This window comes from Protopterus annectens, chromosome 7.part0, assembly GCF_019279795.1.
Source record: "Protopterus annectens isolate FY-2018-M chromosome 7.part0, PAN1.0, whole genome shotgun sequence".
Taxonomy (NCBI): domain Eukaryota; kingdom Metazoa; phylum Chordata; order Ceratodontiformes; family Protopteridae; genus Protopterus; species Protopterus annectens.
The window spans coordinates 1,756,167,532-1,756,182,883 of record NC_056739.1 but is presented as its reverse complement, the minus strand read 5'-3'; the positions used below and the strand labels follow the sequence as shown (position 1 = coordinate 1,756,182,883).

At 40.2% G+C, this 15,352-nt stretch overlaps 1 protein-coding gene across 3 annotated transcripts in view; it reads left to right on the top strand.

Annotated features, from left to right (window-relative positions):
• Positions 1 to 15,352, top strand: part of LOC122807226 (aminopeptidase Ey-like) — a 1,536,433-nt gene that overhangs the window by 1,333,611 nt on the left and 187,470 nt on the right. For all 3 annotated transcript variants that reach the window (XM_044078305.1, XM_044078303.1, XM_044078304.1), the window contains exon 17: positions 3,721 to 3,831. In XM_044078305.1, coding sequence (XP_043934240.1) covers positions 3,721 to 3,831 — 111 coding nt within the window. The remainder of the gene's footprint in view (positions 1 to 3,720; positions 3,832 to 15,352) is intronic.

The window sequence follows — 15,352 nt, the reverse complement described above, 5'->3', positions numbered from 1 at the left end:
ACAGGGCAACAGTCAGCAGATATGGGCCAATTTACTGGATATTCTGGACAATTCTGTACACTTGCGGGGTATGATTCTGCATACAGCTTACTACCACTCCCAGGTTTCGAACCATGGCTGTGTCTGCTAAAAATAAAACAGTGTCCATCACAGTTGAGTGTGCTATATAGATATTGCTGTGTATCTCTTCTCTGATTTCTGTCTATAAGTCTCCTGTGGTTTTGCAATCTGACCTTGTAATTATTACACTCTTATACAGAATTTCCTAGACAGTTGTATTATATAGCACAGTGTGGGTCATAGTGATGAGTGATACCTTATTGTTCAGAGCAACTGCAAAACTATCAATTCCATAAAATACCAGAGTAAACAGTACCAGTATAGGATATCAATCTTTTATTTCTAGGCACAGTTTTCATATCTGACAGACCTGTGTGGGGCAATGTTTGTTAGCACTACCTGAATGTTGCCACACATATTATCAGATTCCACATTAGTATTATGCATACACGACTCACTTTGTTACTGCACGCACTCTGTTCACAGCTTCACAACATGGGGGTAGAGAGGGGACATACTTGGATTATTACTCTTATAACATTTTAGGGAGTTGTTAGAGTGACATGTTTGTTCTTATAGCTGTCTGACAATCACTTGTATTTATTATTTGCTGCCTAAATGTCTGGGATCATCCCACTTGATTTGCCAGGGGGACAGGGTGACAGGCAGCAGATATGGGCCAATTAACTGGACATTCTGGACATATCTGTACAGTTGTGTGGTATGATTCTGCATACAGCCTACTACCACTCCCAGGATTCGAACCATGGCTGTGTGTGCTAAAAATACAACAGTTCACATCTCAGTTGAGTGTGCTATTTGGATTATGTTGTTTATCTTTTCACCGTTTTCTGCCTAAGTCTCTCTCAGTTGGACTATATGACCTCTTGTGATTACAACAGTCGTATACAGACATTCCTACACATTTTATTTATACAGCACAGTGTGGGTAACAGTGCTTAATACAACAGAAGTATTAAGAGATTGCAACTGTGCATTACCATATGATACCAGAGTAAACACATGCAGTCCAGCAGTTAGACCTTTATTGTCTGGCTATTATGCTTTTATTTACATACAACCTATATGAGACTCTTCCTGCCATATTCTCTGGTGTATGCAGTACATGCCTTAAACAATACAGGTTTTGTACAGGTGATTAACTTACTACTACTTTTAGATTTATTTCCTATGACAGTACATGCAAGAATATTACTAACCTGCCTCGTATCGCAACCACTGCAGTCTACAGGCATGGAATTCCTGGTTCGCAGCCCGCTCATCTGCCATTGTGAAAGACATAAGAGGAATACTTAGCCAAACCTATCCATAATATACCTGAGCTGGCTATTATTAAGCAGGTAGTGGACTGATACTTACACATGGCTGGGACATCCCCCCATCCTCCTAGCCTCTTGGATCCACTGATCCAAGAGATCCCACTTCTCCACTTCAGGTCAGCATAGTGATGCCTGACACGCTCACCAGTTCAGGGTATGCCAGTGGCACTGGTAAGATCATGGGCGAGATGGTCCCAGGCTCCCACTTTGTATTGGTAACCCTGGTACTGCCCCTGCAGCAGTCTCTGGTCATGGTCTTTCACAAGGAGTGCTGCCATGACTCTGGCTCCTGGATGCCCCAGCGCTGTACCCGAAAGTGTACACCCTCTCCCATACCAGTCTTAGTGCCTACAGGAGGAAGCTGCAACCAGTTATGAGATGTATTCCCACCTTTTGAGTTTAAATAGGCCTGTTTTCTTGCACTTTGCCGTGGTTGGATGGTTTTGAAAATGCTAAGCTATGGGCAAACCTGCTTACCTAAGGTTGGCATTGCTTAAAGATGTATACAAATGGGCAAACTGATTTAGCTGGCCTACACATTACTTACACCTACTAAGCTGGGCTGTGTAATGCTTAGCACTGCTTAATTTTTAATTTGCATGCTATTTGCTGTTTGGCACTGATTTATTATTAATTACATGTTATATATGTGTTTGGTATCCATGATTCATGTGTACGTACACTGTATGGGGTCCTTGTATTTATTAGGGAATTTCAACACTTTATTACAATGACACCTCACATCTGGGCTTAATGCAGTACTGCAGTTCACATAGTTATGTTATGTAGTAGATTATACAGCATAAAACTGTATGTAGATTACTTTCACATGTTCAGTTTGATTTTCCTATAGTGAGGATCTGTTTGGTGATACCTTGATGGCTTAGTGGTTAACTACTGTGACTATAGTGTATAGGGTTCTGGGTTCAAGGCCTGCAAAGGCTGTTTATTTTGTTTCTGGCCAGAACAGCGGCTGTTGCATACAGAGTGATTAAGGCACTTTTAAGCAATTGGAAGCAGGTTTACATGGATTTGCGTGACGGTAAGCAACACTAACCTCAGATTAAATATGCTTACAGAAAGTTAGCTTCAATATTGCTTAACCTGTGTACGCATTGCTTACCCCTGCACAAATGGGCTTAAACCCATTTACTACTGCTTAAATATGCTTACTATTGCTTAATAGTGCTTACTCCCTCTTACCTCCGCAATGATTTAGACAGTAATGTAAAATGGTTCTTGGGAAGGTGGTGGATTTGGAAACTCTATGGATTTATCATTCATTGCACATTGTACCATCGATTTGTATCCCTGATTCATGTGTACATATACTGTATGGGGCACTTGTGATTATCTGTAGATTTTACAACATTATAACAATGAGACTTCACATCTTCATTTAATGCAGTACCCCAGTTCACAAATATATGTTATTTGGTAGGTTATGCAACAAAAAAATTTGTTCATAAAATGATATGACATGGAAAATGGAATGAGACTCGAACCAGGAATGACTACTCGTAAGGTGAATGCTCTGCCCACTACACAATTGCAGTACTGCTTCATGTGCATATATCTTGATTTTTATCCTCTTGTGCCATTTAAGCTGCAATACACACAGCTAAGCAATGGGCAAACTGATGCACCTACGGTTAAATTTTATCAGTTTCATAAAAAAAGAATAGCTTGTTTATATTTTATATTTTAACTATTGCTCTTATAAACTTGGGGGGGGGTGTTGCTGGGGGTATGCAGACACCTATGAGTGGTCTTGCTCATTCTTATTGCTAACCTGCTGTTCTAGCTTGCAGGGGCATGTATATTCTGAGAGCTCTGCTCTCAGACACACCCCCTGCACTCGTACACACTCCATGTCCGTTTAGGAGCTCAGGCAGGGTGCCTTTATTAATATGCCTGGCGCACTGCCTTTCTGCTCCTAAATGGCCGCTTTCATGTAGGACTAAGCTAGTCCTGCACAGAAGTATAGTCAATCCAGGGGAGTGTGTTTGCTAAAGTGGCCCCCTCAATGTGGTCGAGGGCAGTAATTGTGATTTTTGGGTAAAGCTCTTATTTTTCAGTTGAAATGTCTGCTTTGTTGACAATCTGCTGACATGCAACTTAAAGATAGCAATTGCAATTATGTTACCTTAACATTTAAACTATATGTTTAGTACTGTTATATTTCTTTGAATTGTTACTGTTCTATGTGCCTTTTGGTTTATTATTTAATAAAAGATTTATTTCGCAAAAAAAAAGTAACACTTGTAAGAAATGCATGTAGCACCATTGTAATATATAATATACATTATTTCTTTCTTAGAGATAACCAAGTTTACACCCTTCAGATGGCCTGCTATTATGGACTACCAGAATGTACATCAGTTGTTTTAGATCTGTTTCGGAAGTGGATGAAGAACTCAGAGAACAACCCGTAGGTACCCGCACTACAATTATTATGTCCTTGGAGGTAGTTTTACTAAGTTGTTACAACTGATAAGAGAACAGTCTTAAATCAACATCTTCTAGATGAGGTAGTTATCACAGTATAAGCTGCTGTAGCACTGAATTCAGAAATGCAGCACAAAATCTCTGCTTGTGGTAGCACTCACTACTAACTTTAGAGTGCACACATTAAAAGATACGTCTTACTCAGCAACATTGCGGTAGGTTAAAAGTTACAAGTATCTTATTAATATGTTATAGTGTTGCAGTACCTGAACTGAGAATGAGGCTGTATATGTTACTTCATTTTAGAGATATCTGAAACAGATTTTAAATTTTCAAAATGACAAATAGAAATATTTTAATCAGTAAGCACTTCCTTCTTAGAGACTTCATCAGACTGATAGAACACAACAGCAACTGCACTTAAATACTTGATCAAGTCACATGATATAATGTCTCTGTCTTCTCCTTTTCAAATATATTTAAAAAATGTCTTTGTTTTTTAAACCCGGTCAGTTGCAGGCATCTAGCATCTGTTGCCAACAATGTGCCCTTCAGACAAATTCATCTTCAGCAGCAAACTTATGATAACAATTCTTTACTTTATCAATTATTAAAAACTTAAAACTGTGTTATGCTCATGTTGTGCATAATGTTTAGACAGGGCATTTTTGCTTTCTTTAATCTCTGTCACATGTAGATGCTCATATATCCTGTGATGCAATTTTGTGGTAGCTCTTCCTATATAGTATGCAGGGTGCTAAATAAACAACAAATTTTGATTTGCATGTTGCCTTGAATATTAATACTGGTTACTTTAGTCATGGGGCATTGATAGTAATTACAGTTGAAAATTTTCAATATTCCTTTTTGTTATTAGCAACCTTATTCTTAGACTGATAGTGTCCTTAAGATTTTTGCCTCACTTTCTGACAAAAACTGGATCCTCTCCTACTTATTTACTAATGTGAGCAAACACACAAGTTGAGCTGACACCACAGTGAGGAGATCCCACAGTAAGAATAAAATAAGTAAAAACTTTAAGCACAACATACAGAATGAAAATAATAAAATGAAATAAAACAACAGGAGATACGTGATTCCAGTGTTTGCCTTTCTAACAATTCCCATCACAACTTTATTTGGTATCATATTACACAGTGAATGACTATCCATAGTAACTAAATAGAGAATTCCCAATATTTTCACAGGATTCAAACTCCAGATCAGCTCCTATCATTATGGGAGTTACTCTTCTTAATTTTAGCCTTGACTTTTTTTTTCCTTTTGTTATATGTCCTGTTAAGGTTAGGATTCCGCCGGTGTGGTTTGTTGCTAGAGTTTGTTTTGGGCTTACTTTAAGTAGGAACAGCAGCCTCCGTTGTTGTACAGGGTCTCTCTGAACAATTCTGCACAAGTTGTTGTAAAGTTGGGGTTGGGAGGGGTACTGAATTTTGACAAACCATCATTTAATATGATGTAATTTGCTTTGAAAGAGTTATGAACGGTTACAGGGTTTGCTGAGGTTATCATCTTGATTTTTATTTCAAAGGAAACAGCTTTGTGTTCCGACTTCATCAGTGAAGATGTTACATGGGGGGGGGGGGGGGGAATGCAGCAGTATCCCATATTGGTAAAAACTAGCTTTAGTATGTTTGACTCTCTGGTGGGTATGTGTATTATCTGGTCAAGGTCATTTGCATTAATAGTCCAGGAATCATTGTGCCTGTATGAAGAAGTGAATGTTTCCCAGTCCATGATAGAGGAGAAGTTTAGTCTCCTATAGATGTGGTATTTGGTTTAATAGTGAGTGTCTCTAGTAGGTCCAGGTATGAGTTATGGGATTCTAGGGACATAAAGGGTGCCTATTGATTGCTATGATATGGTATAGGACTTTGTGGTGATTTGCATGTGGACAAATTGCAAGGTATCATCCTGTTTAACCAACATATAGTTGTGCATGCTGCTAATGTAGATGGAGACTCAATTAACCTTTGTCCTTGTCTGCGCATCTCATGGTCTAAATATATTGAAGGCAGTGAAGCCTTGCATTGCCAGAGCTAGTTCTGCAGATTTAAACCTTGTCTTGGTGATAGAACACATGTCTATATTCTCCACTGTAAGGAGAGCATGTAGTGTGTGGAGTTTCTTGTTTTGGCTCCTATTATTCAGCAGTAAAACCTTTGGGTTTCTTTTAGTTGTATTTGCTATGTATGTAGGTTTGTCATTTTGACATTGCCTAAAAATTGCTCTAAGGGGGTAGATAAAGTTTTAGCTAATATTTGGAACCACACATACATACATACATACATACATACATACATACAAATATTTCAAGCACAAGCATTACTGCCCTTCTAGCTTGCCAACATACCAAAATACTTGTTTCCCATAATAAGTGTCCAGGCTATTCTTAAAATATCTAAATGAGTACTTGTTTTAATGTAATTTGATAGTCTGTTCCATGCATCAGCTATTCTGTCAGAGAACTATTCCTACAGAATCATTTTTAATTTCTCCATATCTTTTGGGTTTCTAATGCCATGACAGGAATGGACCCATTCCTAAGTCAAAGTACGATTAAAGTTCATGAAATTAGTATTGTTTCAATCTTTGATGTCAGCCAAAAGTGCTATTCACAGCACCTGCAGTGTGCCCACTAATGATTCCTTCTGTAATTCATATGGGGTAGCATATCTAAATACGATTGTAAATTTGTAGCATATCTAAATACGATTGTAAATTTGTTTTTTAAGACCCATTGCTCCTACTACTATTGGAACTGTCTGGGTATATTTCTTCCACATTGCTCTTGTTTCTGCCTGTAGATCCTGATATTTTATGACTTTGTGTCTCTCTGTACGCAAGACACTCTAGTCACTGGGTGTAGCAATTTCAATGATCAATGATAATGGGTGATCCCATGTAATATAAACTTCATCATTTTCTGTGATGCTTTGTGGCTCATGTTTCCAGCATTTTTCAGCCACTTCAGTGCCATAATCTTTGCACAATCCCCAGTGCGACAGTCTTGCAACATTATTATGCCTTTCAATGTACAGACCTTCTGCCATTAGTATGTCACAACCAGCAGCAAGTTGTGCAACTGTTTCCAATTCGGTTTTACAAAACCTACATTTGTCTGTTTCTCCCACATGTTCAATGGACTTTGTAAACCAGTGTGTATGCAGCCCACTATCTTGGGCTGCCAATATTAACCTTTCATCTCTTGGTTTGAATTCACCTCTCCTCAACCAGTCCTGTGTTTATTCCTGATCAACATGAGGTTCTACCAGAAATTTTCTGTGCTTACAACTACATTTATGTTTTTTCCACTTTTCTTACCTTCTCATCTGGTCTTTCACATTATATTCTTTCCTTTATTTTTTGGCACATTCAGTTACTGTCTGATTTTAATCTACTTCTGGTTTGATTTCCATTCCTGCTTGACGCCGATATGCTTCTGCTAAATTAAGCAGAGAAGTAATCTTAGATTTATTCTCCTCATGTTTCAAAACTTTCACTACATTTGGGTCTTGTGACATCAGCAAGTATGTGTGGAGTCCCACGATTGCAGATCTATACATGTAATCAATTTCAAAGAGGCCCATTCCTCCTTCGGAATGGAAAATATATAATCTTGGTATGCACTGATTTTTATAAATCATTTGGTTAGCATAAGGCATCCTTCTTGTTTTCCTATCAAATCTATCCAGCACATTTCTGGGCCAGTCAATCACTCCAAAACTGTAAGTTAGGATAGGAAGAACAAATTGGTTTATAGCTTGGATTTTCATCTCAGTGCTGTTTTCAGGATTAATTTAAGTCTTCTGAAGTATTCCTTACTAAGATTTATTCACATTTGTTCATACTTTATTGTTGATCCTTCAACAGTTTCCAAATATTTATACACTCCCTCTTGTTCAAGTTATTTTATATCACATTCATGTCCCAAACTGATGTTTTCTTGGTGCTGCAGTTTTCCTGTTTTAAAGGTTGCTTTTGCATATTTATCAAACCAAATTACATTCTTATATCATCTGAAAAAGCTTTGACAGCTTGCAGTTGTGCTTTCAGTTTCTCATCTGATGAGCTATACAGTTTTAAATCATTGACAAAGAGAAGATGAAACATCTTTACACTTTTTTGTTTTCTAGGAGCCAAATTGTAGCCATGGCCTAACCTGTTAAGTAGGCAGCTTAATGGGTTATGGTAAGGCAGAATAGCAGCGGTGACAAAGAGTTGCCCTGGAATATCCCCCTTTGAATTTTTATCCCTGGGATAATAATCTGTCCTTTGTCATGGCTTAATTGCAAAGTGGTCTGCCACTGTTTCATGGTCACTGTAATGTAACTGATCAGTGTAGGGTGTATCTTATACATTTTAAGCACTCGTTTATCCATAAATGTGGGATACTATCAAATGCTTTTTTATAGTTAATCCATGCCATACTTAGATTCTTTCCCTTTTTACAGTTCTCCACTATGACTTTATTTAACAATAAATGATCATTTGTTCCATATGACTTTCTTTTCTTGCCCTTTTGGTCTACTGCCATAATTGAGTTTTCTTCTAAATGACTATAAATCCTGTCAGCATCAGTTCCCGTGTATAATTTATACATCATTGGAAGGCAAGTTATTGGTCTATAATTTTTAGGGTAGCTTGCAGGCTCAACCTTAAGTAGTAGCATTGTTTTGCCTGTTGTTATCCAGGTTGGTGTCTGTTCAGGGTGCACATATAAATAGTTCTTACTCATGGCTAAATCTTTGTGCAAATATGTTAATAACCTGTGTCTTGAGAGACAGCCTTACAAGACTATCTGCAAATATATAGAGCTGAGTATATTTTTCTGTATTATTCTGTATTATAGAGCTAAATTGTTGCTTAGATATATTTTGTCTTACTGTTCTGCAAATATACAGAGATCAGTATATATTTTTTTGGTTTTATAATTTGCACTCTGATTCCTCACATCTCTGTTGAAACTGCCCCCCCCCCCTCATTTTGGTTTCTATAGCTTGTGTTATGTTTCCTTAATTTGACCTGTTAATAGCAGCAGTCTGCATTAAAAGTGGAACCTGTGTGTTGAGAGACAGCCTTACAAGACTATCTGCAAATATATAGAGCTGAGTATATTTTTGTGTATTATTCTGTGTTATAGAGCGAAATTGTTGCTTAGATATCTGTTCTCTTACTGTTCTGCAAATATACAGAGATCAGTATATGTTTTTTGGTTTTATAATTTGCACTCTGATTCCTCACATTTCTGTTGAAACTGTCTTCCCCACCCCACCCCCCTCATTTTGGTTTCTATAGCTTGTGTTAGGTTCCCTTAATTTGACCTGTTAATCGCAGCAGTTTGCATTTAAAGTGGAACCTGTGTGTTGAGAGACAGCCTTACAAGACTATCTGCAAATATATAGAGCTGAGTATATTTTTCTGTATTATTCTGTATTATAGAGCTAAATTGTTGCTTAGATATCTGTTGTCTTACTGTTCTGCAAATATACAGAGATCAGTATATTCTTTTTGGTTTTATAATTTGCACTCTGATTCCTCACATCTCTGTTGAAGCTGTCTTCCCCACCCCACCCCCCTGATTTTGGTTTCTATAGCTTGTGTTAGGTTCCCTTAATTTGACCTGTTAATAGCAGCAGTCTGCATTTAAAGTGGAACCTGTGTGTTGAGAGACAGCCTTACAAGACTATCTGCAAATATATAGAGCTGAGTATATTTTTCTGTATTATTCTATATTATAGAGCTAAATTGTTGCTTAGATATCTGTTGTCTTACTGTTCTGCAAATATACATAGATCAGTATATATTTTTTTGGTTTTATAATTTGCACTCTGATTCCTCACATCTCTGTTGAAACTTTTCCCCACCCCACCCTGCCCCTCCCTGCTCTTGGTTGTAGTTTAAATTGGTGGCTTCTGCAGTGCCCGCCCCACAGTAGATTTGATCTAGGACACTCCCTCAGTCCCATCTCTTTACCGCATTCTACCTAATAAACCCTTTATGCACTTGCATTTAGTCCTTTTTAATTTAATTACATTTTTTCAAACTGTGTGTGGACTAATATTGCTACATACTCAAGTGTGCCAGCTTGCACTGCATGTGAATTGTTTTTACTACTGTTTTTGCTACTTTTCTGAAAAAAAAAATTGTAAGCCTGTTTCCTACCTTTCCTGTAATTAGTGTTCCAGATACACATTTGCTGTATCCAGGACTATTTGTAAGCTTCTGAGCCCCCCAAGCCTTTCTGTGTTGGAGGGAAGCCTTCTAGCTTATCAGTGGGAGTGGTAAGCACTAGGTAACCTGTCTACCACATAAGGAGTGGTTCTGGCCCAGAATTTGTAGTTATTGGCCATTTGGGCAGTCTTCCATCTCTCTCAACTTTCTGATTTGAAGGCCTGCATTTGCACTTGTTTCTGTCCTGTAACTCCTGGGCCCATCTCATTTGCTCACTCAAAAAAAAAATATATCTGCTTTTACTGTATTTGTGTTTCTTCCTACTTTATTTTGCTTTTGCGTCATCTTAAAAGTACTACATTGTATTTATTACTGCTTGGTGTAACTCATTCTAAGCCTTTTAGTTTAAGCACTTGGGCTTCAGACCAGTTGTTTTACATAAAGAAGGTTTGTGGTCTGCACTGTAGTGGCAGAACAGGTAGCTTACATCCTTCTACGTTGGGAACTGCAGATTGAGGGCTCGGTGTCTGTTATTCTAAAAGTGTATTAATTCTGGTTTAAGCACTTGGGCTTCAGGCCAGTTATTTTACATTAAAAGGGTTCATGGTCTGCACTCTTGTGGGAGGAGAGGCTGGACTCTGCCCTTCTGAGCCGGGAATTTCTGGTTAAAGGCTTATAGTGCCTGCATATTTAAACTGCTTCTTACTGAAATTGGTACACCTTGTTTGCTGTAGCATAGACTAGATCCAGGCCTGCTGAATCTAGCTTTGTTTGTATAACTTGAGCACTAATCCAGGCATTCTTTAAAGTATTCAATTGTATTTATTACTGCTTGGTAGTAACTTGATTAAAGTGTAGCTATCATTCTAAGTCTTTTGGATTAAGCACTTGGACTTCAGACCAGTAGTTTTACATTAGGAAGGTTTGTGGCCTGCACTGTGGTGGCAGGACAAGTAGCTTACATCCTTGTAAGTTGGGAAACTGCCGATTGAGGGCTCAGTGTCTGTTATTCTAAGAGTGTATTAGTTCTGGTTTAAGCACTTGGGCTTCAGGCCAGTTATTTTACATTAAGAAGGTTCGTGGTCTGCATTCTTGTGGGAGGAGAGGCTGGACTCTGCCCTTCTGAGCTGGGAATTTCTGGTTAAAGGCTTATAGTGCCTGCATATTTGAACTGTTTCTTACTGAAATTGGTACACCTTGTTTGCTGTAGCATAGACTAGATCCAGGCCTGCTGAATCTAGCTTTGTTTGTATGCTTGTTGTTTGTTCGCTTGTTATTTCCCTGAAATGCTAATTCCACCTAAAACACGGCTTTTCAGCACTTCTCTGGATCCCTAGTGATATCTGCATTGCTTACTGTACTTATTTCCTTGTTTCACTTGAAAGAAAGTTTCTGTTTGTCGTTTTTCCATTTAAGTTACCTGTAACACATTGCATTTAAGATACCTGGCACTTGCTCACTAAAGTAATTATATGTCAGCACTAAAAAATTAAAAGCACTACACCCTCACAAACTCCCCTTGAGTACCTTGTTCCCCATTGGCCTTTTTGATTTTCAATTATAAAGGAATTCTCAGTACTATTCTAGCATGTCCAAAGGTCAGTTTTCAATCTCCTCTCCGGTCCAGCTGGTTAATCTGGGAATCTTGAGGCAATGTTACAACTGCCTCATGTACACAGACAACCCTCTCCTCCTCCCAACAAATTCCAACACATGTGACAGATGCAACCATATAGCCATACTGGAGGCTAAGCTCTCTCAACTCAGTACTGGCGAAACCAGTCAGGAGGAGAAGGAAACCACACTCACTACAATTCCAGTCTCACATAGACCTACCATGACAGCAAACCAAACACATAAACACACAAAAACATACTCGGAGGCTCTAAATAAAAATCTGCCCAAGCAGCAGAGACCTCCAAAGCAGACACCCAAGCAACCGCTACCCCAAAACAAAACACGTGCAACACATAGCTCACAAAGCCAGTGTGCCAAACAGTCACAGCCCTTAAGGCTAAACAACACACCTGATACACTTGTAATAGGTGACTCTATTGTCAGGCACACTGACGTCCCACTCACCAGGCTGAACAAGGAGAAGGTCATGGTGAGCTGCCTGTCAGGCGCTAGGATCTGCCACATAACACAAGCACTCAGGTCACTCTAAGGCAAGTACAAATATGACTCAGTCATTGTCCATGCTGGTGGGAATGACCTAAGACGTAGCTCCCTGGACTACATGAAAAGAGACATAGAGGAGCTCTCTGAGCATGTAGCCCAGGCCGGTATGACCCTGACCTTGAGTAGCATCTTACCCTCACCAAGAATGATGCCACAATATGAAGACAAGATGATCAATTTCAACAATTGGCTTAAGTATTGGTGTCATTCAAAGGGGATCCAATGCCTATCAGCCTGGGATGACATGCTCGACAAGCCATGATGATTCGCTAGGGACGGCTTGCACCTGTCACCCCTGGGCTTTCGGATATTGGCAAAGGCTCTTGCTACCCCCATAGCGCCTTTTTTAGGCAAGGCTCAAAAGGCAAACCCACCTCCATAGGTTTCACAAGGGATAAGAAACTAAGAGTAATGCTACTCAATGCCAGAAGTCTAAACCTCAAGATGCACACACTCGAAACTCTCCTTAGCATGGAGAACATTGATATCTGTGCAGTAAGAGAAACCTGGTTCAAGGCTCCCAAGAGCACCCCAGCACTACCAGGTTATACCTCATACCATGCTTTTCGGCCCCAAAACTTGGACCGAACCACAAAAGGAGGGGGAGTGTCAATATTCGTCAAAGATACCCACACCTCCAGGTTGGTGGCACAGCACGAAGGATCAGAGACTATCCATGTGCAACTAACAGTGGGTAAAACTGCCTTCAAGTTTATAGCCTGCTACAGACCACCCTCCCAAACCAAGGAACCCCACTCAGCCTTCCTGAGAACACTGGAAAATATGAAGGTCTCTCCAAACACCATTATATTGGGCGACTTCAACTACCCAAACAAAGACTGGGAGCATTACTCTAGCTCCAACACCCTAGCCCAAAGGTTCCTAGAATTTATAAACTCAAATACTATGGAACAACTTGTTACCACTCCCACAAGAGGGGAAAACATACTGGACCTGATCATCACCAACATGGGGACTCTATGCTCCAGACCAGGAGTGTATCCCTCACTGGTAAGATCAGACCATAAACTAATCTCACTGGATATTCACATCCCGACTCCACCCCCTGCCTGAAAACCACAGTGAAAAACTTCTCTAAAGCAAATTTCACACTCCTCAAAACCAAGGTGGAATCCTTCAAAGCCCCTGGGCCTGTGGAAAATACGGCCCAGACCGCAGAATCCTTTATAAATGCATTCTATGAACACCTTCAGGAATGCATGGATCATGCAATTCCAAATAAAACCAAGACCCAATCCTCCAAAGGCAGATGTCCTGTCTGGTGGACCCCAGCCATAAACAAACTATACAATAGAAGGAGGAAGCTACTACATGATAGAGCAAAATCCCAAAAAGGGAAGGCATCTCTGATCAGTATTAGCAAAAAACTACGGGCACTCATAACATCATCTAAGGCCAGCTTCGAGAGAAAAATTGCACAGGACACTAAGGATAACCACAAGGCTTTCTTTAGTTATGTTAGGAACCTGGGTGGGAATTCCCAGATATGCTCAGAATTAGTCCAAAATGACAAAAAATACACTGAACCCACAGACATTGCCAACATCCTAGCTGACGGGTTCAGCGCAAACTCCCCCCCCTCCCCACCAAAAGGGCAAATATCTATCCCAGCAGAGTGCTGCCCCCCTGACATCTCAGATGCTCAGGTAAGAGCTGCCCTCTCCAAAGCAAAAAACACAGCATCAATGAGACCAGACGCTGTCTCGGGCTGCGTCCTACATGAACTCCAAGAAGAGCTAAACCCAAACATAAAACTACTGTTCAATCTCAGCCTTACTACAGGATATGTACCCAAAGAGTGGCGTACAGCAACAGTGGTCCCTCTCCATAAAGGTGGTGCCTCAACGGATCCTGGAAACTATTGCCCCATAAGCCTGACTAGCTTGGTCTGCAAAGCTATGGAAAGGATCATCATGGACCTCATAAATAAAGATATTGGGGACCTACAGACACTGGATCCTACCCAGTTCGGCTTTGTTAAGGGCAGATCCTGCCTCTTAAACCTGGTTGATTTCTTTGAAACAGTCAACAAGGACATTGACAAGGGGAAGGTGGTCCACACAACCTACCTGGACTCGCAAAAGCCTTCAATACAATACCCCACTCAGGCATTATAGATAAGCTCACCAGGTTAAATATAAACCCCTATGTCACTAGATGGGTTGCAAACTGGCTCAAGAACAGAACCCACATGGTTAGAATTGCTGGAGCCATGTCAGACTCCAAACCAGTTACATGTGGCATCCCACAAGGCTCAGTCCTGGGACCTCTCTTGTTCGGTATATATTTTTCGGAGGTACAGGCCAACACGGAAGGACTGTGGCTGACCAAGTTCACAGATGACTGCAAACTGGGTGCCATAATCGACTCTCCAGCCGACACAAGCATCCTCCAAAAGGACCTCATAGACAACATTGACAACCACGTGGCCAAAGCGGTTAGAAAAGCATTTTATATAGCCCACCTAATCATGAAGGGATCCACATCTAGATCAGGGGAGGTCATCGTGCCTCTTTACTCATCCCTCATCAGGCCCATAATTGAGTACAATGCCCCTTTTGGGATGTACCTTACCAGACACCTGCAGCAACTGGAAAGACCCCAAAAGTACCTCACCAAGAGGATCAAATGGGCTCAAACAGATGCCATATGATGCCCGGTTAAAGAAACTCCAGCTCTACTCAGTGGCATACCGCCTGCTCAGAGGCGATCTGTGCCTGATGTCTAAAGCCATGTCCAACCCGGAATTAATGGACATGCTGCACCTCAGAAAATCCAAATCCCATCGAGCTACGCGCTCGAGAGACTTGAACCTCAGCACTGAAATAAATAGGGCATGCTGGAGGGACAGATTCATAACCCAGAGGCTCCCTTCACTCTGGAATAAAATCCCAGTCCAGGTTAGGCAGAATCCCTCATTGACTCTCTTCAAGAGGAATCTTAATGAGTGGATGGGAGATCGTAGGTTTACCCCGGGTATCACTTCTGTGTCACTGTTAGACAGAGGTATAGTATACTAACCTCGAAAAAGGGCATAGCAAAATTAATTTAAAATGGGTGGAGAAAGCCAAACACACTCTGGCTAGGCTTATAAATGCCCTAGGGCAGAT